The sequence below is a fragment of the Amia ocellicauda genome, chromosome 1 (assembly GCF_036373705.1).
Source record: "Amia ocellicauda isolate fAmiCal2 chromosome 1, fAmiCal2.hap1, whole genome shotgun sequence".
NCBI lineage: Eukaryota > Metazoa > Chordata > Actinopteri > Amiiformes > Amiidae > Amia > Amia ocellicauda.
The window spans coordinates 55,465,148-55,492,616 of NC_089850.1; the positions used below are offsets into that span (position 1 = coordinate 55,465,148).

A 27,469-nucleotide genomic window follows, 5' to 3' on the forward strand; every position below is an offset into this window, starting at 1 on the left:
TTATCATTATAATTATTGTACTCGTTTCCTGTCCGTGCAACAGGTGGTTTCTGTTGCTTTCATTTCAGCCTATTAGCAACATCTTGTTTCCTCTGTGCTTAGAGATATGTTAATTGACATGCAGTATTATGTTTCTGGTATTCGAACAAAAATGTGCCGAAATAAAGGAGAGCCGTGGTGGCCGGTGTTGAAGAACCCACAGCCTTGATCTCAGTCATCGTTCGTGGATTTGTGTTTTGTCATCGGACTTAGAATGCGTTTGTAATTAAAATAGCTGACTGTTGCTCCTGTGCATTTTGATTTGAACGGTTCTCCTATACAAGGAAAAGCAAGTTGTAATAGTTATAGTAGTACTGCTAGTAGTAGTAAAAATATAATGCATTTAACTAGGGATTGAGCTCAAATGAAAATGTTAGTGGATCATGAATTCCGTTTTTGAAATTCTGGCGGGAAAAGCCTGCCCAAAAAAACAATACATATCATTAAAAAAAAGAATGTACAAAAGCCCTCAATCCTGCAGCGATGTGTATGACCCCCTCCACAGAATACATTGTCTCTGCAACTCCAGGAAAGTTCCCTCTCGCTCTTTGAAAGTGTGCATAGACCACATTGGTTTCACAGAGTTTGTACACTTACAGTAGAGTGAAGATCAGTGATCAGGAATGAACTAACAGCAATGTAGCAGAACTGGACTCTCTGGGTTCCTTCAAGACACGGCTGGATGAGATGGTGGGATCGATGAGCTACCTGCAATCCTGCCAGTGAACAGGGCTGACCAGCTCCTTGCGTTTCTAATGTTTGCTGTGTTCTTAAAGAGAACCGACAGCCGGAGAACAAAGTGCCACCGAAGAGCTTATTAAAATTCTTTAGGTGCGCGTAAACGGACTTCAACCCCAGGCTTTTCTCATTCACAACAGAAGATTATTGACTCGGGCCATGCCTGCACTGTACTACCATTGTTGGGGGAGGGAAAAAAATGCGAAAATGTATTTTGATTTTTAAAGCTGCTCTCTGATTTCTAACAGTTTTTCTCATGCTGGCGGCCTTGGGCCCTGTTTTGGAGTCTTTTGTACTTTCAGCAGGAGAATCAATCCAGGAAATCAAAGACTTTGAGGCTACATTTCTTTTCTCTCTCTCTCGCTTTTATTTTTTTGTTCAATTCACTGTAGACTATGCACACAGAGCCTATTGTCTGATATCGAGAGCTTGTGCAAAGTGAACGGCGTGCAAGTGAAATGTTCCCCTGCATGCTTTGAAAGATTGACGCATTATTCGGGGCATTTTTTATGTTTCCAAACATAGAACACAACTTTTTTTGTTTGTTTGTTTGTTTTTAACAAGACAGGTAGATGAAATCAGAACTTAAAACCACCCACAGCCTGATAATTACAAACCCAGTATGTAATTGCAATTTTGTTGTTTGCCATTATTTGCTTGATTTCACCAAAAGTAAATCCACTATATATTTGCAAGGGCTAGAGATCCAATTTCCTGTTGTCATATTTATGTTACTTTGTATATATATATATTTGGATCAGTCACTTCAACTCAAAAACATATAAATGCCCAGTCCAAAACACCCCCCCCCCCCCCAACCCCAGTCATCACCTCTGCGGCAGCTTCTTGACACATTTTTTCTGTAAGTGGGGGGGGGGGGCGACAATCTGGACACGACTGCCAGACCATCACTCAAGCGAGAAAAGTCAAGCCTCATTACAATGAATCACTCACACCAGTTTACAATGGGGCTTGCAAACCACCGCAATGTATATTTCCTTATTAAAATCTATAATTATCCTGTAACATGTAATTGACTACTGTGTTAAAATTCCAGCTAAAATGTCAGCCTCAGCAAATCAATATCTCCCCTTGTTTTCTACGCACTCCCAAACAGAATGGCACGGAAGCACATGCCCTGGCATTATTTAAATATATGGAAATTAACATTAACATCCAGGGCTTTTTTGGGGGGGGATGTTTGTTTGTCTTACAATAGCAACAGCAAATCACATACAGCCATTTAACATAATCAGGGATTTAGCAAGGCAAGAATAGTGTGCGTACCCAAACCATTGAAGTTGGAAAATCGCAACAATGTCTCACAATTACGTGATGGATTAATAAACTTTCACTTTCACTGTCACATACATAACAAACTATTTATCTTTTTCCTGTGCGCAACTGGTCTTATTGCTTATGATATTATAGCGTTTTTATTTATTTTCCTTATGAAATCTATCATCATCTGTTCCGCATTTGATGAACCTGAAAATGCGATCTAATCCCTCATGTCAGTCTGTTTAGCAGTTGCTTTTTCAGCCTGATAGGTAATAAATCACAGAGTTATTGTTAATCCATTCAGAGGGATTCAGTAGCTTCTGTTTGGGACTGTAACCATATCAAGGACCAGCTTTCGCATGGTGGAGGGGGAAAGAAAGCTCTTGCTTTAATTAAGTTTGCCTTTCCAAAAAGGTATTTAGGGAGAAAACAAAGTAGGAAAATAAAGAAGCGTACAGGGAGCACTTTTTATTTGGATTGAACTAAGAAATCATCGGTGGTATTTTAATTAAACTTCCTGCACAATTTATTGCTTGCTCTTATATGTTCCCAAACCACCTTTTCTTTAACACAATTAAATGTGACAGTGTGTTGCTTTTTTCAGGTTTAGTGTTAGATATTATACAATCCCTAACTAAGCTCAGGCAGCTCTTCTTTTCTCTCTCTTTCTCTCTCTCTTTCCTTTTTCACAAAGTGTCAATGGCAAATGAGGCTGACAATATGACAATACTGGGTTGTGTCTCCGTGAAATACCATATATTTCAATAGAGAGGTCATCTTTGCCATATATCCCCGGAAAGAATGTGAGGAACCAGATGCTCCACATGATGTGCAGAGCCGTGCGAAGCGGTGCAATGAAGTGGTTTTGTGCAATGAAAAGGAAATGCACAAAAAAAAAAACCAATAACAATCGCTGTACAGTCTCGTCAAAGCAAATCCTTGCAGTCTTTTTTCCCACAAGATCTTGAGAGGAGAGTAAGTCAAAGTCCATGAATTCTTTAAATTGCTCTTTATTTGGAGCTCTTGATTAAATTGGTATAGGTCAGCTGTCAAGGTTCATAAAACAATATAGTTGTGCATTCGTTTTGCCTTCTTACAAAGTGTCAGCGGCGAGGCATTGGCAGATACTGTGTGAAAGAGTTAATGTACGATTTGGGGGGATGTTTCTCTTTCACTGCCTGTCAATAAAGGAAAGGAATCACCTCTTTTGTATTCACCATTGAGCTCAGACCCATTCAGACCCTTGGTTATTATACTGCTATGAATTATTTATCTTATTTATTCAGTCAAAATCATACTTATACAGGGCAGCTAAAGACTCCTTTACGTGAAGCTCTTTCACTCAAATAGCGCTTGCAGGGGTATTTAAGTATAATAGGCATTTTGTGTGCGTGTGCTTGTGTGTGTGTGTGTGTGTGTGTGTGTGTAGAAATACTTTGACTGATGTTCATTTTTCAACAGTTGTGGTTCTGCTATTAAAAGACAGCCATGTAGCGACTCCAGTGGAGTTGTAGTTCCTGATGTAGAAGTAATACCGCAGGAGTAATACATGTAACACAGACATTTGTGGTTGAGTAGATTTAATTGGAAAATCGTCCTGGACCAGCCATTTTGTACTACTTATAAATAAAAATGTGATGGGGTAACAATTTGTAATTTGCAGGTAGGTTTAATTATTTTAAAGCGAAGGCACAGACAGTACAACGTCCCATCGCTCGGTCGTTAGCCATAGATGTCCCTCTGTGCGTCTGATTGGCCGATTGAAACAGCAGTGCATACCAGAGAAGAATTCGGTATTCGGTATTCGGTATTCGGTATTCGGTATTCGGTATACGAACCCCTCTGGGAGCCAGTACTGCTGCCGTGTAACTAATTAAGTGCAGGACGGCCCACCTACCCCTTCACAAGGACATAATTGATGCTGCTTAGAATATTGCATTAGTGGTAGTAATTTCAGGACTCTTGTAGTTTTAATAGAAAGAAAAAAAAAGTATGTAATAGATTTCTTCCACCACATTACACACAGGGTCTGTCCAAATTGATTGTTTTACAGGGTGCGTATTATTTCATATCCAAAATGACGCTCAGCGAGGTTAAGCATGTTTTATGTTTTAATAAGAAACGACAGGGACGGAGTCAAGTTTCTGGAGCGCTTTGGACAGCAGTTACCTTGGAAACCAGCCCACGGTGCTCAGACTTCTTTGGTGGAGATGCTAATTTCAGGTCAGCTTTTAGCATGTCATTTCATTTGTATTTCTCCTCTCCCCCAGATATTGTTGACACAGAGAGATGTCGCGCTGCCTAACTTAAAACATAAACAACACCCTCGGTGGGGGAATTGCTTTTAGTAATAAACTTGGTTGCTATTGCCTGTCTTCTGAAAACATTTCCCTCACAGCAGAATATGAGAATTGAACTCTTTAGAAAACATTTATTATCAAGACGCTGCTTTATTCCAACACCGGGTTGCCTCGCAAAGTCTATTCTGTTCATCTTCTGTCATAATATCGCGGTAATAAAATTAAAAAAAAAGTTAAAAACACGACTCGAGAAGGGAAGGTTCCAGGGCCCGTTGGATCCCTCGAGCACTTTTGGGTTATCTTTTATTACATTTTCTCCCCTGAATTTCTTCTCGTGTTCTCATAAATCCTGTAAATTCGAATTGCCTCAATGGCCTTCTCGAACGCCGCGTTCGTTTCCGTGGCTTCTGGGGGAAATTCTCGCTGTGCTGCGCGTAATTTTTTTAAGATCTCATCATTGCGAACAATCCGTCTTGATTGTATCCCAGTGACTGTCTTGTTCTCTAATGTATGATATGAAAAAAAGGATGACATATAGATGCTTCGAGCAGCCGTGATGTTTACAGTTCCCACTCAATACATTTGCATCGCGACTGCTTCGGAAACAGATCCTTATTAAAATAGAAGATACCCATGCACTCGAATTGACAGATTATTGTTTTGCTGTATTTGTTATCCCAGCACATGAAGATCTTAGGCTTATTTGCATTGTCTGTAGTGGGTGTTCTTTGAGGCTAAGACAGTAACAATGTTTATTATTTAGTAAAGTCAATGAAGGCATCTTATTTTCTTGAAGCACGTGGCAAAAGGGTATTTACTCGTTAGCTACTCACTGTATGTTTAAGCTTCAGCGCTACACAAAGGCAACGCTTCACTGTGTTTTATTTTACCATTCTTGACCAGGCAGTCTTGTGCTTTTTATGCTGTGCTATGTTTAGCTAATCTGGGATCATGTCTTTTCCTGTAAATGTTTCTAATGGGCTCTTTTCCAATGCTTGTGCCCTATTGAAGGTAATTTTCACTTGCCAGAAACTTCAGAGGTTACATTGTGATGAAAGCAATTACGGCTAAATCTTGTTCTTACTGTGAACATGATTTGGATTTCTGAACATCTCACTTAAGCATTCAGGTGTAATACCTTCAATCCATTTACACAGCACGACATATCAAAGACATCTCATTCTACACTGGCAAGTTAACACAATATGTTCTACCCCTCTCACACCATCTTCATTTGCAGAGTTATTCTGCACTTCTCTCACCGACGCGGCGTACGCGGTTATGGAAATATAAATAACTAAAATATAAATGCATCTTATTATTTATATTTATATTAATATTTATTTATATATATATATACCTTATCGAGGTACATTTCACCATTGATGTTGAGATTTGTTTGTTATATCAAAGCTGATGCATACGTTAGCAGACACTTTTTTTTTCCCAACCCATATCTTTCCATATTGAAGACATTTAAATTTCAATTAGGTTTTTTTCCCCATTTTTTTTATTTTATTTTTTCCCGTAGCAGGATAAACAATTTAAGACTGCTGACAGTTCCTCTTCAAGTAATATTAATCTCCGGTGCATGAGCGCATAAAAGGATTTATTTCCTTCAATGCTAAATAAGAAATTAATACCTGGAAATGGAATCCACTCTACATTCAGTCGAATCCCTTTGTAGAACTAATGCCTTAATTCGGTGGTGTGAGCTTGTTAATTGAAGATGTAACCTCGTTAATTGGAGTTTAACTGTTTCTTACTTTATTTTCGTTACTTTTATATAATCTGGTAAGGCTTCGTTGACATGACGAGGACGTGGTGGTTAAGCATGCATGTGTGTGGATTGTTTGAATGTAGTGTCCAAACATTTACAGGAAATTGTTAATTGAACAGAATGTAGTAAATTTAGTATAATACGCAATTTTGTTTTGCTCTTATGTTGTGATGGTCATCATCATCATTTTGTGGACAGTTTTGTAAACATGCCACATAGGGCTAGTGCGTTTACTGAATACAAGACCGCTTACTTGCTTGCGATAATAAGGCAACCACGAAACAAAATACACATTTTTATTCTTATTTATTTGTTTTAGGGTGATATTAGGTTTGAGAAAAACATGAATGATACTCAATTATCTTTGGGCCACTGCGTTACCACAGTTCTCGCTGTGCATTGCAGGTCAAAATGAGAAGTAAAATCACATCCACAGAAAGCATGTGGACACACACAGTGTCTGTAATTGACTGCGGTACACTGGATCCTCCGGTGCTCATTGGTCTCACCATGAAGCGAAACAAAGAAACAAACAAAAAACTGGAAAAGAGAATCTAAGTTTTTGAAGAAAGACACACCAAAACGTAATGGTTACAGAATCGTACAGAATTTGTTTTTGTTGGTGACTTCTGACTGTTGCAACTTGATTTGCGGTTCATATTTCGATGATTTATTCCTAACAATAAGTGAAAAAGCACGCCAAGCATGTTCATCTGGGCCAGTTTAGTAGACATTATGGAAGGAAGATTTGCAGGCTTTGATAGAAAGTCATTTACATCTAAATCTATGTGAGAGAGGGAGAAAAAAAAAGTGGTGCAGTCAAGCTTAAAGGCCTGATTTACTGTTGTGCCGTCCCTCTCGGCCTCACACGTCAGGAGAACAAAAGAGTTAAAGCCTGATGCCAGCGAGCCGGCGCTTAATGAAGAAGAATCGCATCCCAGCGCAGCAAACGCGTAGATGCGTTCACCGGGCCTCGACATCTACATGAAATGAACCTAAAACCTCGGCTCGGAGTAATAAATACACCGCCTTTCTGATTCACGTTCCCTTAATTAATTGATGCACTTCTCGGCAAGGTTCTGTGGGATTGTTAAATTAGTGATTGCGCTGCAGATAATGAAGTGCGTCAATCAACTGCTGCACCTCCATGCCTGCTGGGTTCGAGTAGTTACCGTTTGAGTGATAGACGGGCAGGGACGCACCGGGTGTGAAGTCGTGGGAGTGGGGCTGGGGGCAAGTGGACAGGGAGAGTCAAGACACCTCATATGTCGTCGACATAGCTCGAAGGCCGGAAGTGTGTAATTTGAGTTGAGTAAACCACAGGCCAAGCACAATTTCGAGTAATGGGTTCTGCGGACTCACATTACAGTGGGGAACAGAGCAATTAGTCCAAAGGGTGGTGGAAGTGACGGAATCAATATGTGCTCTGGACGTCTGGAGGGGAAAAAAGACAGAAAATGTACGAACTCTATCGGAAAATGTGGACATAAAATCAAATTTAAACCCTGTGAGTTTAAAGTTAGAACTCTGGTATTACATATGAGCAGACCCCCCTGCCCCAACCACAAACACACACACACACACACACACACCACACAGTCCTTTATAGAGGCATTGTGGCAAACAACTACACAAATGTGTGACCTCTGTGGAGGAGATTGAAAGGATCTCAGTGGGAGAAACTTGCCACTCCGCTTTTTCGTTTTCTTTGAATGTCGACTGTTTAAGGATGAAATCACAGGCTTTATTCTCCAAGAACACCCTTCTGTGCATCTGGAGTATTGTCAAATTATGCAATTCACCACTGCCAGCATTGATTTGTTTTAGAGTTGTACTTTCATGCCCTTGTTAAGTTTTTTTATTTATTATTTAATGCATGTTCCTCTTCCAACAGAGGTTGTGGCATCTCTCGTTTTGCTGTAGGTGTTTTCATATTTTATGCAGATCTCAACAGGACGCGGTGCAGTTTGTTGTTGTTGTCATTTGATAAAAAGTTTCTGACGTCTGCTTTTTCCACTTCACAGCCAGTTGATTTAAAGCCTTCTGTTTGTTCCCTGTCGTACGCTTATGCCGAGGTGTGGAACAGGCTGTACAGTGTTTCAGTCAGACCCGGGCAACGAGAATTATTGAACCAAACTGATATATGGAAAGATAAGCTGAAGGAAGAGATAAACAGATAGATACGGATCTATAGGCAGAAAGATAGAGAGCGTAGATTGATCCGCAGATCAGGTCATCCCAATAGGCAGAATTCAATTAGGGGGAGATCAGATTAGATCAAGTAATCCATATTGCTTGGGTTTGTGTTTATTTTAGTTCTTAGGCGAGGATTAACTGAACTGCTTGAGTTCTCGTACCATTAATATATACTCAAATAAGCCCAGCTGCTTCTATACAGGTAGATTTGTCGTTTTTCTTATTGTGTTGAGTTAGTTTGATTCAAAGCAGTGAAATCCATACGCTACAGTTCATTTAACACCGCCCCCAAGCTGGTAAATTATAATTAATAATAATAGCACAATTAAGACAATTTTCAAGAGCATTGTCCCATGCATTTCCTGCAGTATACTGTAACACACTTTCATAAGCACAGCTATCTGACAATTCCAAATAATTTTCCTCAAATCGTTGATAATCGTATCAATCCAGTGGCTGTGTTTTATCCAGTATGAGATAAGATGATGATTCATTGATTAGTTAAATATTCCTGTTGGAGGAAACCCGGATTCCCACAGCAGTAATTCAGTGGCTGTGGTTTGACTTTGGCCAATCACATTTGCCGCCGTTGCTGATTGGGAACATATATTCATCATCGGGAGTACTAGCATTTCACTTAAACCCGCAGACGAGAGTAAATTCAGAATATCAGCATAATATTTTGTGATTATGAAAGTGAACGAAACATATCCTCGTTCTGCTGCAGAAGAGCTGAATAGCAAACATGTCAGCTGAAGAGAGGGTGCTGTTTTAAGGGTAAAATCAAAGCTGATTGGCACCGCGTTCAGAGATTGCAGTCTTAACGGCAGAAAGCAGTGCCGTCAGCAGGCCGTATAGAATGCAAATTGCATAAGTGTCTTGGAAAATAGGTTCGCTTGACAGATAAACAAATTCCTCGAAGGAAGGAATGAATAATAAGACGGCAGCACAGTCTTGGAGGTATTATTATGTCCATTTGCGATGCTGAGCCGCCACCCAGTCCACATATCTTCATTTTCATTTTGTGTTTCACTCCAGAACGCAGGAGAGTTACACTCTGTTGTGTTGTGATGAATTGTAGGTGCAGGGAGTGCAAGAAAAGACTGATTATTGGTGTGTTTGTTGGTTAAATGTATATATGCAATGGGAGCACACACCCAGGAGGCAAAACTGAAGTTTTTAAAGAAAAGGAAAGTAAAAAAACTATTGGCATGTGGTCTTGAAATAACAAATCACACCAAACAAAAAACAAAAAGTACCTAAATTCAGGCTTTCCTCCAGTACCTCACCGTCTCTTTCCTCTACTGATGAGCGGGGTGCTTTTCCAAGCTGTTAATTGACTAATTGGCCAGCCAATGAGGAGACCTGAAATGCCACATTAGTCGTGCATGGGCAATCAACCAATTAAGCCTCTGGGCAAGCACCCACAGGGGTTCAGCACCCTTACAGTAAAGTCCCCCTTTTATTGCACTACCTGCTCACTTGTTCATCTGGGGGGTGTCTGCAATCTCAGCAGCATCTCTTGGCCGTATATACACAAAACAGTTGGTGCACATGCTGGAGGAAATTCCCCGCTCAGATGTCAACAGCACATGACAAGAACAGTGAAACTCAAGGTAGTGTTAAATGGTGCGTTCAGTGCTTTGTTGGAGAAAAGGAAGGAGCTGTTTATTCGTAGGCCACCGTTTAGAAGGATTGCTTCTAAACATTTTGAGCAGACGCAAATGTCACCGGCACCTCGGCAATTAGGCTCAACGGGGTACAGATAATATATTAATTATGGTGAACAAGGCGGTGCAGAGGTTGTACGCTGGAAATCACCACACAAACACATGCATCATTCAGCGGGTTCAAAGCCGAATCCAAGAGTCGTTCCATTAGACGACGTGCTTCGAGTGCTTGGACTGATCAACCTAACCGGTGAAATTAAGTATTCAAATCCCAGCACTATGAGCATGTTCTTCAGATAATTATTGTTATTATTAGTTCTATTTTTATTATTGAATTCCTGTACACTGTTGTAGCCAACACAGTGCCACTTTAGAGGCGGGTAAATGGTTCGGATACCAATAATCTCTAAACCAAACACAATGCCCCCTTCCCCTGCTTATAATAATGAGCCCCCTGTAGCTGGACTTAGGACAGAATATCCCTTCAGCAAACATCACAGAGCACCACCCTGCAGTGGGAAGGCAAGGACATTTCCAGTCGGGTCTAATCTGTGCTGAATCGCATCCTCACAGACACATCATACTGGTAGATAAAGATTATCCATAAACTAAGCGGGGCTTTTCACAGCACGCTTGCACGCACACACACACATATACATACGCACAATGGAAGATGGGACAGATTCCGATAATTACTTGACTAAACAGCCTATCCCTCCCACATGCACACAAAGAGCTGGTGCTATTAGATAAAGCACCTTCGAGTTATCTGAAATTACAAATTGAACCAATGAACTTCAGGTGCACAATTGTGTGCACAAACTACTTAGCTGCTTACACACAAGCCCCCCCTTCCCCTCGGAGCATATTGCTTTGTCTAGACATTTTCAAGGATCATTCTCCTTTGCCATTAGTGAGGTTAATAAAGCGTCATTAAAAGGGACTTCTGCATGCCAATCTGCCGGCACCTGAGCTGCAACAGAATCAACGGCACTAGGCTGATATGTCAAAGTACGGTAGATGCAAATGGCCTATTTTTTTTTTCCACCTCCATCAGCATCACCACAATATAGGTTGTAAGTTCTGATCATCTGCTGTTATCAACTCTTTCGTCATACTAAAAAAAAGACAGAAAAGGAAAAATAAATCTGTTGTTTTCACTTGGTCGAGCACCGTGCTCTGATGCGTTGTGGCTGCTCGGAGTTGAGAAGGTAAGCGAGGGGCAAGCAAGCCGGCCCTGCTATCGACGAGGGCTGCCGCCACTGGAGTGTAAACGAGGCAGATGTGACTAGCGCTCACAAGCAGCCCCACTGATCAAGGCTGGGTGCGTTTCACCTAACCTGCCTGCTCTCTCTGTCTCACAAGGAGCCCCAACCCCCAACGCACACCAACTCCCAACATCCCATACTCCCGCATGTTTTTGTCTCCGGGTGACCTACATATAGTCTGCCATCTGAGTGGGTGAATCGCAGATGACTAAGCCTGCCTTGATTTCACTGGTCAACTCACCCGGCCAGGTGGTGCCCGTGATTCACAGCCTGTCGCGGAGGTGGGAAGAGTTGCGTCATGGAAACAAAGTCAGGCCCGGAGCCTCTGTGTTTCATTTCCCCTTAGTAGCCACAGCGGCCCGCCAAGGGGCAAGCGTGACTGGACCGTCTTCGAATATACGGACTGCCATGGCACTGATCAGGACCGAAAAGAGAGAAATGGATTACTATCGATATGTTGTGGATGCAATCCTGGTTATCTAAAAAAGGAAGCACTGCCCAAGGGGGAGGGGTTTCTGCGCACTTCAGTAGGAATCCGATCAAAACATCACTCTGTCAATCGTCACAGGAGCATCCTTGCTCAACTGACCAGTACAGAGCAGACAGCTCCACTTTGCTGTTAAACTTACAATGTTGTTCAAATTAACTGTATACACCACGGGGCGCAGGAGCCAGCTCGTGCGCCACACACAAAACATCAGAGCTGTGGCCGCTGGCTTTACCAGCACAGCTAGGAGCGAGGCCACACCAGCTGTACAATGTCATCACAAATGAACTCTATACATCACGTTGCGCAGGAGCCGGCTCATGTGACACACGTGGGACACAGGAGCAGTTGACGCCTGCCGAATATCACAGCTAATGCAGGGCAACTACAGCTCTTACCGTGTGAATAAATTAACTATGTACACAGCGGGGCACTGGAGAAGCTCAAAGTGCCCTCCGCTGGAGGACAACAGCAGTGGTCCTCTGCTCCATGGCGTAACATAGCCAGAGCGGGCCACAGACCTGCTGACCAAGGAACTATATACACAGCGAGGCAACGAGAACAGCTCGAGCGCCATCAGCTGGGAACAACAGCAGTGATGCTCCAGTCTACTAATCAAGGACGGAGCCACAGACCTGCTGTTTACACAATATATACACATAGCGGGGTACAGGACAGACACATGCGCCACCGCAACACAATGTAACAATGAACGAACCATATACAGGGCGGCAACATACCTGGAGGCCGCATGACAGACCCTGGAACACATCCACAGGGTTGTCAGCAAGTCCAGGAGCAGCTCGCGTGGGTTTCGACTGGAAGGCATAGTACGGTGGGAGGGAAAAACACGGTTCAAATTGCTCCATGCAGTGTGCGCTAAACAGGGGCAGACTGGGAAGACGAATCAAGAGCCAGAGCCCGTGGGCTACTGGGGCTCAACTGAAACCAACACCGGGTTCCCAATGGAAGCGACCGGTTCCATCACGTCCAACCTGTAGAACCGCCTCAAGTCGAGTGGGCCACCAGGTGTTCAGGCTCCGGGGCAGCCGGGCCTCAGATTTTACTGCCACTGCTAGCACTCCTGCTGTGAAGGGAAAAGCCTGTGAAAAAAAAAAAAAACACAGCAAGCAGTCGGAATATATAAGGCACTATATAGACACAACTATTTATTTTTAAAGGCTCTATTTGTTTTCGAAAAACCGAAACTGAAAGCGCAGCCAGAGCCTCGGTGCGCGGACGGAACAGAATCGGATAGCTATTAAATAACTAACACAAAAACAAATAGACACAGTGGTGAAGACAGTGGTGAACAACACAGCCGTGAAGCCAGCCACCCGAATACAGAAAAGACAGGTAAGGTCTTACGCACAAACAAGACACAGACAGCTCACGTTCTCGGGTCCAACGAAATGGCAAAAGAGGACGAACCTGCGCAGACGTCTCGTTCTATAGAACAGGAAGGGACCTGTTCTGAGTGACGCGCGCAGGGGCCAATGGCAGCTTTGATAGAGTGACGTTTCGATCGGGTTCCTACAGAAGTGCGCAGAAACCCCTCCCCCTTGGGCAGTGCTTCCGACTTGATAACAATGTGTTTCTGTGTTCGCTGGCTGCGAAAAGGCTATTTACAATTCACTTCTGACCCCTCCCTGCAAAAAAAACTCAAACAAAAATCAATATAATGATGCATTTTGCTTGCTCACCCTCAGAACATGTGGATAAATGTATCAAAGCAAGGAATTTCAAAATAAATTACCTCGAAGCAGTAGAAATCAGCACCTTGTCAGCTAACGCGTTCAGCAGCCAATCCAATATATGTAAAAATACTGATATTTAAAGGTAATCCTGAGGTTCTTCTCTCTCATCTTGCCTGTGTGTTTGTTTGATTGGGTGGTTGGTTGTTTTTTGGCCTGTTGGTTCTTGCCCGTTACTTCTCTTTTGGATGGACTCAATTGCTCAGCCTTCTGTAGTTTATCAGGACAAGAAGCAGACTTTCTTTCCCCCTTTAACAAGAGTCAATAAGCCTTCCTTCCCTGCGGGGACACACAAGGACTCTGATGTATTTCTCCAGTCTCATTGGTTGTTTATTATGGTCACTCATACCGCTGATGATATCAAGCAAAAGAAACAGAGGGAACAAAGAATGAGGTGGAAGTTGACAAGGCACCAGTATTTGTATTCACAGAAGGAGGTCTGGCTTTGTGCTTTATTCTGTGTGTGTGTGTGTGTGTTTTTTTTTTTTTCTAATTAGCTGTTAGCGATAATCAAAATGATTATCCAGGGCTCTGTAGTAATAATTACAGGAGAGCGGGAGACCTGACACAAGGGGAGGGAAGGCTGTAGCAACCTTGGAGGAAATCATCATAATCCGTCTAATTTGTTATTGTGACAGGAGGGGGGTCTGACATGAAGGAGAAAATGGATTTCCAGGGGAAGGAGAAGGCGGGGTGGGGGGTTCATTCTTTGTGTAGAGAGATGACTTCAGCTATGTATCAATTAGTGGTGCAGGTATACTTTGTTGATAATATGGATACTAATGGGTGGGGGGTCATATTCCTCCCAAGATCGTCACCCCCTGCTTTGCTTTCCACAGGTCTGATTTATCTCGGTGCATGGAGCCATCTTTGTTTTGTATAATTGTGCAGGTTGATCTGACATGTGTCGAGATGCTTCACTGGGAATATGTGCGCACTAAAGACAAAGTCCTCTTGTGGGGCATTAGCAAGGCTGTCTGCATAATATAGCAATAGCTGAACACAACGTGATCGCGCCACAAAACATGCCGGCGGAGATCGGCGAAGTAGATGAATAGCCCTATATGAGCTTACCAAAAGAAAAAAAAAAAAAAACAATCATATTACATGCTGATTTAATAATGGACCAGTGGAGATGATGCCAGCTTTGTAAGGGAAATCTTTATAAATGAATCCATACAATCCCTTCCACCTTTAACAAGCCGTCAATCAGTATCCGCGGGATTTGGAGAATGGGGCACTTGGTGAGGTAACACAAAAAGAGACTGTGTTGCTGTGTAGGCTTCAGTTGCACTTCCCTGATTTTTCCAAACTTGAGAAATCTAATTATTAAAGTAGGGCATATATGTGTATATATAGTATACATAAAATCTGAACAATTACCTTTTGAATACATATAATACATACATTGAATTAAAGCGAGAAATGTACAGATTAAAGTCTGAGTAAAGTATGGGTGCACAGTGCAGGGATGCACTATTATTAGGCATGGTGTGAGGTATTATTATACTGCATTAACTGCCTGTCTTGCATAATGCCTGTTGAGACTTTTAAACATGCCATTTTGGGTAGATTACACCTACTCACAAATTGAACAGATTCGTGTTGGAATAGTTCAGAGATACTGAGGAGCATATGGCTTTCAACTGATAATTGGAGGAGTGTATTTTGGAAGTGCTGTTGATAGATACCCTGCCTTTCAAATGCATGTCTTTATTAAACCTGCGTGGAGTTAGGAAAAAGTAAAATGCAAAACCGAAGAGGAAAAGGAACACAGTGACATTTCAGCCACAGTCCGAAGGTGATGCACAAATCTGGCCCTTCAGGATTTTGAAAACAATTAGTTCCCCAAATCCATTGTTCAGCTTGGAAAGAGCGCGAGCTGTTATCGCAAAAAGAAGAAAGAAGAACAGAATGCACGTTGTGTCTGCTGTTAAACACAATTTACTTGAAATCCAGGAATCCAATAAATCCCTTTCACCCTGTGCTTTCAATATCATAGTGTGGTACCGGTGACTCTCGGATAAAGGCAACAACCTCTGAGAGACACATTAGATTTTGAAAGCTGGTTTTTCTTTCACAAAGGACTTCAATTCCCCCCTGCTTTTGTTTCCTCCTTTTGTACCGGAGAGGGGTCTGTTTACCCTGTGCGCTGTGGAAAAGCTTTTACCACTGTCCGTGTGCGTGTCAGCAGCGCCTCTCCCTGAGAGCCCCCGCCAATACCTTTCATTAGCAGGCACTCACGGCCCCCAGACTAAGTGGGGTCCGCAGCTGTCAAAAAGCACCCCACCGCATTACACTTTCTGCAGGAGATAAATCTATTGATGTGTGCTGCGGTGGGGGTGTGTGGGGGTGAGTTGGGATGACTGGGGACACAGGAGAACTAACTCCCTGTTGTTGTAAAGCGGCACACCTTTAAGGAGCCCTTTCACACCTATGGTGCGGCGGTTGTCGAAGTGCAGGGTGGTTCATTTGGAGTTAGAAGTTAAACGTCAGATAGTGCCGAATCACACCAGGATGCAGCTCAAACCAACCAGGACCAGACCACTAAAAAAGGGTGGTCATGGTCTATTTGAGAGTGAACTCGGCACCTTTGTCACATTTTATTTTTTGCAATGTAAGAGCTAACACATTCTGCTTCACTCTGGAAACTAAACCCTCCAAACAGCAAAACCAAGAAGTGACCGACTCATATGCAAAGCACGTGCCCGGCCTTCAATCTGCTACCCGACAGCGCAGTACTTGACAATCGTGTTTTGCTTTTTCGTCTGTTAAGGTGATCGTGGTTCGAGGGAGGTGGGTACTGTAGGTCATCCACGATGCTCCTGTTTCTGATGAGTATCTCTGTTTCCTCTGCCCTCAGGAGTTCTCGCCATGTTTGCCCAGCAGCCTCAGGACCTGGTGGTGGTGGCCGGGCAGCCGGTGACCTTGCCTTGTGCCATCCCGGGTTATCATGGCATCGTACTGTGGATCAAGGACGGCCTAGCCCTGGGAGTGGGCAGGGACCTCTCAGGTAGGCCTCACTTCCTTTGTGTTTTTGTTTCTTCTGTCACTCTTTTCATTCTATAAAATCTGACTTGATATTGTTATCACAGAAATGTAATGTGGAAAGACTGATTATTATTCTGGCACAACGATAATGAATTGACACATGTATGACTCTTCCCGGCTGCAGGAGATCCATGGAGGGAAATCGATAGCAACCTCTTGTCAGCTTTTTAAGTGTTTTTATATTGTAAATAATGTAAAATGCAAGCTCCTAACTATGCCAGTCATATAATTACCTTGATTGCCTACTTTGGAGAAACGCTTGCTGCTGTGTTGTCATCTCAGTAGCCTGCAGATTCCCCCACAAAAAAGTGGCATCTAATCCATATTCATAGCAGATGATAAATATCTGTATAAAACGACTGCTTTTTTATCACCCTTTGCACATAAATATTTACAGTGTTTTCGACTTGTAGCGGAGCGAAATAAATAATTTGTTAAATATATAAAATAATTGTAAGCCATGTAGAGATTTGAGAGCTGACTTCATTTAATTTGAACATCTGTTGCCCTGACTGACAGTAAAAGTTTTTTTTTGTTTTAATGTCTCTGTTTTCCATCACATTTTGGATTACAATAAGCCTGCACAAAATGTCCCGTGTCTGGTAGACCTGAATTAATAATGACGAGGCCATTAACCCTACCATTAAATGTTGCAAATCTGCGCGCGCGGGGATGCCATCACCGAGCTTATTAGCCCTCAGAGTGCGCTCTAACGTGGCACATGAAAATAGATGCCGTCTAATCCAACCTGAATTGTTTCCGGCTGACTCGGGCCTCAGAAAGCCCTGCCTGTTGTGAACCACACAATCCGTGGAGGATGCCGGGTGTGTGTGTGTGTGTGTTTGTGTGTGTGCTTGCCCTCAGCCCCGAAGTGGAGAGTCCGGCTTCTCCGTCTACCTTTGATAGCCACACTTTAATTAGGCCTCTAAGGGTGATAACGTACAATTAAATCCATTCGATTACCCCGCCAACATCTATCAAGCCGAGCGATATAGGCAGCCACTGTCCGCTAATGGTAGTAAATGCTTCTGAGTGTCTGACCCGAGTGAAGTTTAACAAATCCCTCTGTGGTAAAACGAATGGCGCTTTATGGCGTATCAGAGGCAGTTAATGGCAGTGGGTGAGAGCGCAAGGCCGAACTCGGTGCACCTCCACGATGAAATAAATTACACTTTATGGCAGATCAATGCTGGGCCAGGTATCGCAGGCTTTTGTGAATGACAATGAACTCTTGGGCTGTAATGTGTGCAAGGCAGTGATTGTGATTTAAATTTGCCACGTTGAACTCAGAATGGAAAAGATGTTGTTAAAATAAACCGCAGGCTGTTCGGAGAGAATCTGAAGTAAGAACTGCATCTAACATATAGTACATTGAATTCTGTAAATACTGCTTCTCCGAATATATATTCTGATATTAATTAAGGTATTTCATGCATGGCTTACTATTTGAAAATACTGAACTACCCCTTAATATAAGTAGTGTAGTGGTATTAAAAAAAATAGCCCCCAACAAATCTATTCAGATTCAATTCAGTGCAGCTGCTGTGAGTGTCAGATTGTTAAATGTCTTTCTCTGCCGTGGGGTGTTTGCCATTTTGGAAAACACTAATAATATTGATTATTCAAAATGAATCAAGGAAGCTGTGAAGTAAATCAGAAGACAGAAGAGCTTAATTCTCTCCTATTTCCTCATACATTTCTATTCCTTTGTTTGGTTTTTCTTATTCGTTGAATTAACAGCAAAGGCAGGAACTCTGCCGCAATCCTTGGACGAAGTGTGTTGTGGCCTAAATCGGCAGAATGGATAATCTCTATTTCTCGTCGCATCGATACGCAAACGCCATGGACGTTGTGTTTGGAGGCCTCGGCAATAACGCTAATGAGTGTCACATGATGTGCCTTGTACACTATTATCATCTTTAAGAGCACCGCCATATAAAACATTGTCCTTTATCTAACACAATCGCCCACCGGTCCCTTCCTTGCCGCTACTCTCCCATTCATGTTCGAATCCTAGAATTAACCACCACTCATGACAATGCTGCTTCCCATTTCCCTCCATTGATGTGTCAGTAAGATGCCGGCACTTTTCTGCTGTGGAATAAATCACCATCCCCGGCACCATTCGATACCATTTCCCTGCTATTGATCTACCATAAAGACTAATCCATTCCCCCCTTTGATGGATTCATTACCTTTAATGGGGCCATTTTACATCATTTGCTACCGGTGACACGCCGTGTCTTTAGGAATTCATTAAGACCCATGGGGGTTTTTATGTAACACATCTTGTGAGCTCTGGGACTCACTCACATTGTGCAGTTGTGTTACGATGTTGTTTAAGGCCAACTCCATCCTGGCTTGTGATTGGGACTTGGGTTGAGAGCCCTGTGAGAACACGGTCGGTGTGGACAGCACAGTTACAGAGAGGTAACGAGTTAGAGGTTTCCATTATGCCATGTAGTAAGGACTCATTATTAATGGCGTGCCGTGGCCAGGGCTATTTGATCATGCTAATTGAGAATTAATATGAGAGTATGTGCTCTCCTTTTCTGTCTTTTTTTTTTTAATTAGCCAGAACTTACAGAAATATATCACCGTCCTGAGTCTGATTAAAATAATTATTTGCCTGTAATCTCCAGAATTGACTGTATCGCAGGAATTACACTTCTTTTTGTTCCATAAATGGCCCGGCGTGCAGATAAGGACTACAGAGCGAGGCTGTGAATATAGGCACCCGCTGTGATGAGCCAAATAGTATTTAAAAAATGTTTTATATTCTTTATTTACTGTTCTTTAACACGATGCATTGTTTCAGAGAGGCTGAATTCAAAGACAAACAACACACACAAACACGACTGTGCCATAATGATAATTTATTATCCCGGCAAAGTTGGGACCTGCTTTGATTTAGTATAGCCCCCCTCGATATGAAGCCTCATGTATTGACCGTTAATTAAATTCTGGCTGATACTAAGAGTAGAATTACAAGATACGCGTCTGGCTGGACATTATGAATGCTAATGGTTGAATGGCCAGTGGTGTGCGTGTCTGGGGCAATATATATTTGCACCATCTGGGATTCTGGTGTTAATAAGCTCCCCTCTGCTGTAAAATGAACCGTGTCCAGTTGTGTATTAATGGTTATAGATGATGTAGAGATGCAATTGATCTCTCCCTGGCAAAATAAACCATGGTATTTTATACAAAATCAATGGTCATTAATGTTATTTACTGTGTGCAGTTAAGTTTGATCTTTCCTCTATTAAACCAGAGTCTGACCTTTTATGACCTGCACTCACACCGGTACTTTTAATGCTGTTTGCCTAAACAATCGATCTATCGGAAATAAAATCTGAATAGGGCACTAAAGGAGAGATGCATTCCTCCCTTCCGTCTGTTTCCTCTTGAGCATTTCAGATAAATGTGTCGCGTCACGTTGAGATATTCTTGTTTCTCAATTTTTCTGTTCATTTTCCACACATTACCATGGGGAAATATATATATTTATATATAAGCACTTTCTAGGATAATGAAATATCAAGTGTTGTTATGGGCACTAATTCGTCCCTCAATGGGAAAATGAGTGGTGCTTCATGGGATTTTTAAAGTGAATAGGATTCAATGATGCCATGCATGATAATTTAGGTTTCTGGCCTCATGGTCAGACTAGAGGACTTAAAAGCAATCTAATCTAGGAAAATAATTAAGTCAATAATATATATATATATATATATATATATAATTATTGACTGGACTGGACATGCATGGAAGTTGTGTTTATGTGTTTGGCAATAACTTGTGTTCCAGTTTATTTGCACTCACAAACATGGTAAAGCAGCCATAAAAAGGAGTGAATTTAGGAGCACAGTCAATAGTCTAAAGCCTATTTTCAAGCAGTTCTAGGTAATTGCACTGATGCTTGTGCTGAGTTTTAGGATGGTTTTGATCCTTTCTCACAATTAGACATGTACATGTTGCTAGATCTATCCATTACATTTGCCAGCGCCTCACACAAGATATAAATTCATTATTCAATCAAATATTACAGGTTCAGAGCACTAGCCAGTAATGAAATATGATCTGCTAAATCGCCAGTGTAAGCATTGCCATCTTTCACTCATAAAAACCTTAAACAATCAGAGAGGAACCGGCCTAGCCCAGCGCGTGTTGGTTTCAACCCATTTCACATTCATGAGAGAAATCAATTAGAAGTCCCCCTTATGTCTACAAAAGGGGAAGGAAATTCATTGAGGCACTCCAGCCAATGCAGATTCTGGCACCATAATTTTCAATGTTTTACAGCCGTTGGATTTTTTCTCCAGCAGTAAAGCCGTCGTGCCATGTAAAAAGACCAGTCTGTTTGTATTATTAAACTGTAAATCTTTTATCGTTGTATTTCTGATGCAATCACAGCTCGTTGTCCCAAGTACTGTTTTGTTACTATGCAAGAAATGTGTATATCCATATATGTGTCAGTGCTGTTTTAGAATATGTGGCTGCCCATGATTAATATAGAGTTTATTAATGGAAATCATATGAATAAATGAGTCTTAATTCATATACATTTGACATTAATTCTACAGGAAATCATGTGATGCTCATGCCCGTTTGATGTCCATTAATAACTAAGTGATCAAGGATCCTATCCAGTCTGTTTTTAAATGTTCCCAAATTGTCTCTTCTACCACATCGCTGGGGAGTTTGTTCAGATTGTGACGCCTCTCTGTGTGAAGAAGTGTCTCCTGTTTTCTGTCTTGAATGCCTTGAAGCCCAATTTCCATTTGTGTCCCCGGGTGCGTGTGTCCCTGCTGATCTGGAATAAAGACGTGCTCATTAGAATAAAGCGAATTGGACACCCAGGCCTTCATATGCACCTTGAAGTGGGCGACTGACAGCGTGTTCTCTCCATGTGTCTGCAGGCTACCCCCGGTACTCGGTGGTGGGCGATCACAGCGCCGGGGAGCACCACCTGCGGATCCAGAGGGCGGAGCTGATGGACGACGCCGTGTTCGAGTGTCAGGCCATCCAGGCAGCCATGAGGTCCCGCCCCGCCCGGCTGACCGTGCTGGGTAGGTCACTCAGACGCACTCAGACGCACTCAGACACACTTCACCGCTCGGCAGTCTGGGCGACACGACCTCCAGCCTCGGAGTTAATTATTGAGTTTGGTACAAATGGAATCGTTTTGTGTGTGTGTGTGTGTGTGTGTGTGTGTGTGTTTACCAGAGATATTATATATACAGGATATTAGCACATCTGCAGGAAATCAATACACAAATCCTACAGGATGGAAACATTGTCAGACCAATCGACAATAACAGGTTATTTCAGTGATGTTGGTAGCGCCTGACCTTCCCATAACCTGACGTATAGCAGAGCACAGACTATGACCTGCCTCCTTGATTAAGCACCTCACTGTTAAAATTGGAAGCCATAACAGCTTTCAAAAGCATTTAAAGCAAAAGCCAATGAGTTAATTTACAGTAATACAGATAAACATGAATTCAACATTTATTTCTTAAATGTCTCTGGCAACAACAAAATAATTAACAGTGAGACCTCTCTTTAGCTCAAAAATCAACGTACTTATTCAAGTGCTCCATAAGGTGATTTAATTGCTCCATCGGTGACCCATAGACGAGTGACTCACATAATAAATGTATCCACAGTTTCACTGCCATTTCCCACAAATTAGTCTTCACAAACATTCTCCCTGCATCATAACCGCATTATTTATGAGCCCTAACTGATGTTGCCTGGATTAAACCCTCGTTGCGAAAGGTAATTACAGGACCCGCGTTCTCCATCGGCTTTTCTTATGCACTCCCTCTTGGTTTCAGTTTCTCCCTTCTTCCCTCCCCGGCAGTGGAGGGCAGGGGGATAAGCAAGCGAGGCAGTGACCGGAGGAGCGTGTGGGCAGGATCGCCGGAGCGTGGCCTGGCGGCGCGGCCTGGCTGTGCTGCATTATTGATCTCCCCTAATGAAAAGTGAAACTAATGATCTGTAGGGGAAAGCAGTGGTCGGGGAGGAGAGAGGAAGACAAATTAGAAGCCGACATATTTCATTTCAGCATGCTCCACGCCAATGAATTGATCATTAGTATCTTCTTTATATTTCTGAAAGTCGGGACAATCCCATGGTTGGCAGTTAATGTTACTAATATTACTTTCCATGGTGCTTTTTTTCTCTCCACCCAAGTCTTCTGTTACTTCGATGTCAAATAAACAACTTGGAGTTCAGATAGGGATACACTTTTGTTTTTAGCTTTCCCGTCAAAAATATAATGGTGGATTTTATATTGGGTAGCTGATATTTGCCAATGGATGCACTGCACGAACTACAGTCACCTGATGTGTCCAGATCTGTGCAATGTGGCAGATAAATGGCAGAGGCTGGGAATCATCATTATTAATGCATTTCTTTATTTTCCACCACACTGTGTTGTTGTTTTTTTCCAAGGTGAATTAATAGGTGACACACTTCAGTTCATCACTTTCTTCCGCATTAGTTACGGCAAAATCCGACGCTCCTGCTGCTGCTATTGAAAAGCAAGCAAGCAAGGGAGGTTTGTTGTTTAATTTCCATTAAAATGATTAACTACGGGACAATTAGTTTTTATTTTTTGCTCCTGTTGGGGGAAGATAAACGACCCTCTCGCTGAGCCTCCGAGCTCTCGCCATTATCTCTGTATTTAATCCAAGGCTAACGGGTTTACTTTGAAAGCGGAAGACAAAGCAACAGTGGTATTGAACAAGTAAGGTAATAAAATGTATGTATGCATGCAGATTGTCACCATCAATTCCAATCAAGTCTCTCCGGTGGAAAAACTGTGCCTGTTGCTTGCTGCCTTTCTACAGGGGCATCTAAACTGATGTCCAAGACACTTGCCAGAGAGAGGAGATGGGAGATACCTGGGTTTTCTCCGGGGGCAAAAGTCAAACTTGTTGAGAACTGCTGGCACTGAATAGCATTTTTTAAAATCTCTTTATACCACTTAATTTAATACCTGCTCTGCCACTGTGAAGCCCTGCCCTGTTTTTTGGCTGACACTTCATATCGAGTGTCATAAATGAGCCTGCAATAGCGACATTAACTCGTTAAGATTTAATTGACATTATAGGACATGTAGAGTTAAAGTCTGCAGCTAATGATTGTTAGCTAAATCCTGTGGGGTTCAGACTGGAGATGAACATTTATTTTTGTTAAAACCCTGCCTTTTAATTTAAATATTATAGAATGCTAGTTAATTAAATCTAAATGAAACCCTCACCTGTGAAGAATTTCAGTTTTTCAAATGTTTTGGTTGTTTTCAAAACCTTACGTTCTGAAACTTCCATTTATTTATTTGTGGGTGAAAACTTCTCTATAAGTTTACAAGGATTTTGTCTCGCGTATCCCCAAACTGAAAATGTTCACAAGCGTCCGGTGGTCCTTTCCCCAGCTTGGTTGCATGTCTGTTATTAGTTGACTCAGATACCAGACAGATACAAACTAATTTCCCCTGGTGTCTGAACTGGGATCCATTCGATGTGGTTATTAACCTCAGAAGCTCAGAACAGTGCATAATTTTTGAGGTATTAATGTTTAGTATCCATTTGCTGTAACACCACCTTTTAATACCCGGTAAGGTCCAGGCTACAGGATTAAACCAAAACAGAAGGAGACCAATTTTACTATATAAATTCAGTTAAAAAGTACAGAATGCCAGATAACAGTTTATAAAAAGTCATTTATTTGTACACCATAAAAAAATAGAAAGGGATACCTGGGTTATGGGGAAAACAGCAAGGTCAGAGGCAGTCTCTAACCCTCACTCAATACAAGTCACAGTACACATCAAGTCATAAGAAAACCACCCCACACTTCAAAAGGGAACTTAACAGTAATCTAAATAAACCATACCACTCACTCATAAGGCAACCAATAAATACACAAAGCAATATAAAAGAACCACCCAATAAAGCAATATAAAGAAACACCACTGACCTACACTATCTCACCCAACCCCCACAGATTAAGCTAATGCCTACTAAATAAAGAATATAGGCGATTACCAAACAACCCTATTATTTCTATAGTAAATAGTAATATAAAATACAATAGCCTAAAGAGGAGCTTTTAGGATACAGTTAAACCATACAAGGTGTCTGGACTGACTAAATGTAGTCTTTTGTCCAGTCTGGAGGAAGCAGTCTTCCTGCAGTTTGTCGTGCTTCAGCATTTTGCACTTGACTTGGATCCTCGTGGACGATCTCCAAGCTGGGTTCTCCAGGTACCACAGCCAGTCTTATAGATGGAACTAAACTCCCAGATGAAACTGGTAAATCCAATCTTACAGATAGTGAAACATTATTTTCTTTGCTGGGGTTCCCCAGTACCACAGCCAGAGTCCCTCCTGATTCAAACAATCCTCTCCCCTTTGATTGGAGTTCCTGCATGGGTCTCACCAGACAAAGATGAGTGCTGTCATTGTGCAATCCACCAAGTAGTAGGAATACTGGTTATTGGATAAAAATGAAGTCTGAGCTTGCAAACTTCCACTTGATGACCCGGCAGCTGATGGTGTAGCTCTCTCCAGGTTGGCCAATTCCACTCTAAGCTCACTGATGTCTTCCTCTGCCGGTTGTCCCGAATCTCGCTCTGCCAGTTGCCCTCTGCTTGATGACTGCTGCTGATGCTCTTGTACCCTCAAGGCTGACCAACTCCACTCCAGGCTCACGAAGGTCTTGTTCTTCCAGTTGTCCTGTATCAAAATTGGCAAGAGAACTCTACTTTCCTGAATCCGCAGTCTTCGGTGTCTGGCTCCAGCCAAGTGACAGCACCACGAACAACGGTCAGTCTGCAGACAGCATTCGGACCAGCAACCAAACTCAGGCTCTCCAATCTCAGCACCACCAGTACAGACTCCTGCTCTAAACATGCACGTTCACTCATGTTTCCAAGTCTAAAAACATTTGTCCTCTGCTTTCGGCATCCTTGCCCGATCTTTATCTCCCTCTGACCTCTTTCAGGCTCTTTTTAACCACTGCCCTACTTAATTGAAAGCACCTGTACTTGATGAGAGTCTGAGTTTGTATGCCGCTCCAATTTCCATGACACTAATTCCCCACATTTGTACGCGTTTGAATTGGCTTTGTAATGAGGGGTCATTACAGTACATGTGGATACCCCAGAGGCTAATTATTTCCTATGAAAACCCCCTCAGCAAAATGTGGATTATTTATTTTCATCTTATAGCATGCCCATGTAGGATACAACTTTAAATTTACGGATCAATATCAGACCTGGATATTATACACCCATGTCGGCACATAACCTGACCTTCCTCTTCACCGAACATCAAATTTACACCAACCCCGCCGTGATAAAGAGACGGCACCTTCAGGAAGTTTGCTTGACCTCAGTCTGGAGCAGCTAGGAGCTCTGGAAGCATTTTATTGAGTGACTTCCATGTCTTCGGACCATGTGACCATCATTAAAACACAATTTTAAGAAAGGAGGAGTGATGCCAGGGTCAGTTCCACTACCACAAATCTGCCTCCGCTGCTGCTAAAAATAGAGAAGAGAAGAGAGGGTCTTGAGGAAACCAGCCTCTTGGGAAGACTCTTGAACGTTGAACACCATCATAAGAGCCCCACACGGCCAGGCGGCTGCATTAAACATGAGCTCCCGGAGTTACACAGGTCCAAAAGGGGGCCCCAGAGGCTAATTATGGCCCCAGAAATCCCCTTCAGCTAGGCAAAAAACCTGCCAGCTCCCTTTCAGTCAATAATGAACAACCTGGACCTGCAGGGAAAGGAGCAATGGCTACCAAAAGGTCACCGCTGCTTTTAAATGGACCTGGGAGAGCATCAGATATTATGGGTTTTTTTTTCGCCCCCCCCCCCCCCCCCAGTATCCAATGTTCCTAACATTTATCTTGAACACAAGCTCTCGCTGTTCCTACAGGTGAGTCTATCTCTGCAGATAGAGCTTCTATTGATCTTCCGTGTTTGACATTTGAAGAGCTTTTAAATACATGTGAAGGAGTTTGCTTTTTTCGATACGAAGTTCACCGTTTTAATAATGTGCGGCACTTTTGCGGAGCTTGCTTTTTTTTTTTTTTTCCCCGCTGCTTGTTAATACCCACCGTCTCACTTTGCAGAGATGCTCGGAGATGAAAGACCACTTTAAAGGTATGCATAGTAATGTAAAGCATACATAAGTATTCCTCTGTAATTGAAGTTTTCAAATTCGCCCATTAGGAAATATTTACTTTGTCGGGGGGAAGCGGGAGAAAAAGGTCAGATTATCTCCGCCTTTCCTCCGAGGCCATCCCTACATCGCTTCTATTTTCGCGAAGGGAAGAAGTCGGTAATTAGCGAACCACACGAATACTTAGATTGAGCTGGAAATAAAAATAAAATGAATAACTTCAAATTCTGGGCTTTCCTTTTTTCCAGCACATTTTTAGTCATCTAGTTTTATCTTTACACACTATATATATATATATATATATGTTTGTGTATGATGTGATGCCTAACAAGTTGAGAGTCTAGAAAGCAAAACATGTCATATATGAGGGATCCACCGAGCCTGAAATGAGAAAAAAAAAAACTCGGAATTGAATTTCCAATTTCTGGCTCATTTGGTTTCATCCGAACACGTGTATGTTTGTCTTTAATTTGATGAAGGTTCTTCTCTTCTAAATCTCCGGTGAGCATCAGTCCTCTGACATTTAGATGAACACTTTCCAATTGTACAAAATGAAATGTAATATTCATCAGCGGTAGCATCATCATGTCTTTGAACCAGCGCTAGAGAGTGTTAGGCGGAAGGGAGGTGATGTTACAATTTTTAATCTTGTTTAACTCTTACAGCCACCGCTTGCATTTTAATGTGGAAATGTTTCCCTGAGAAATA

At 42.2% G+C, this 27,469-nt stretch overlaps 1 protein-coding gene across 2 annotated transcripts in view; it reads left to right on the top strand.

The window, feature by feature from the left end:
• Positions 1-27,469, top strand: part of kirrel3a (kirre like nephrin family adhesion molecule 3a) — a 196,278-nt gene that overhangs the window by 102,908 nt on the left and 65,901 nt on the right. For both annotated transcript variants that reach the window (XM_066709784.1, XM_066709792.1), the window contains exons 2-3: positions 16,377-16,526; positions 21,487-21,636. In XM_066709784.1, the coding sequence (XP_066565881.1) occupies positions 16,377-16,526; positions 21,487-21,636 (300 nt within the window). The remainder of the gene's footprint in view (positions 1-16,376; positions 16,527-21,486; positions 21,637-27,469) is intronic.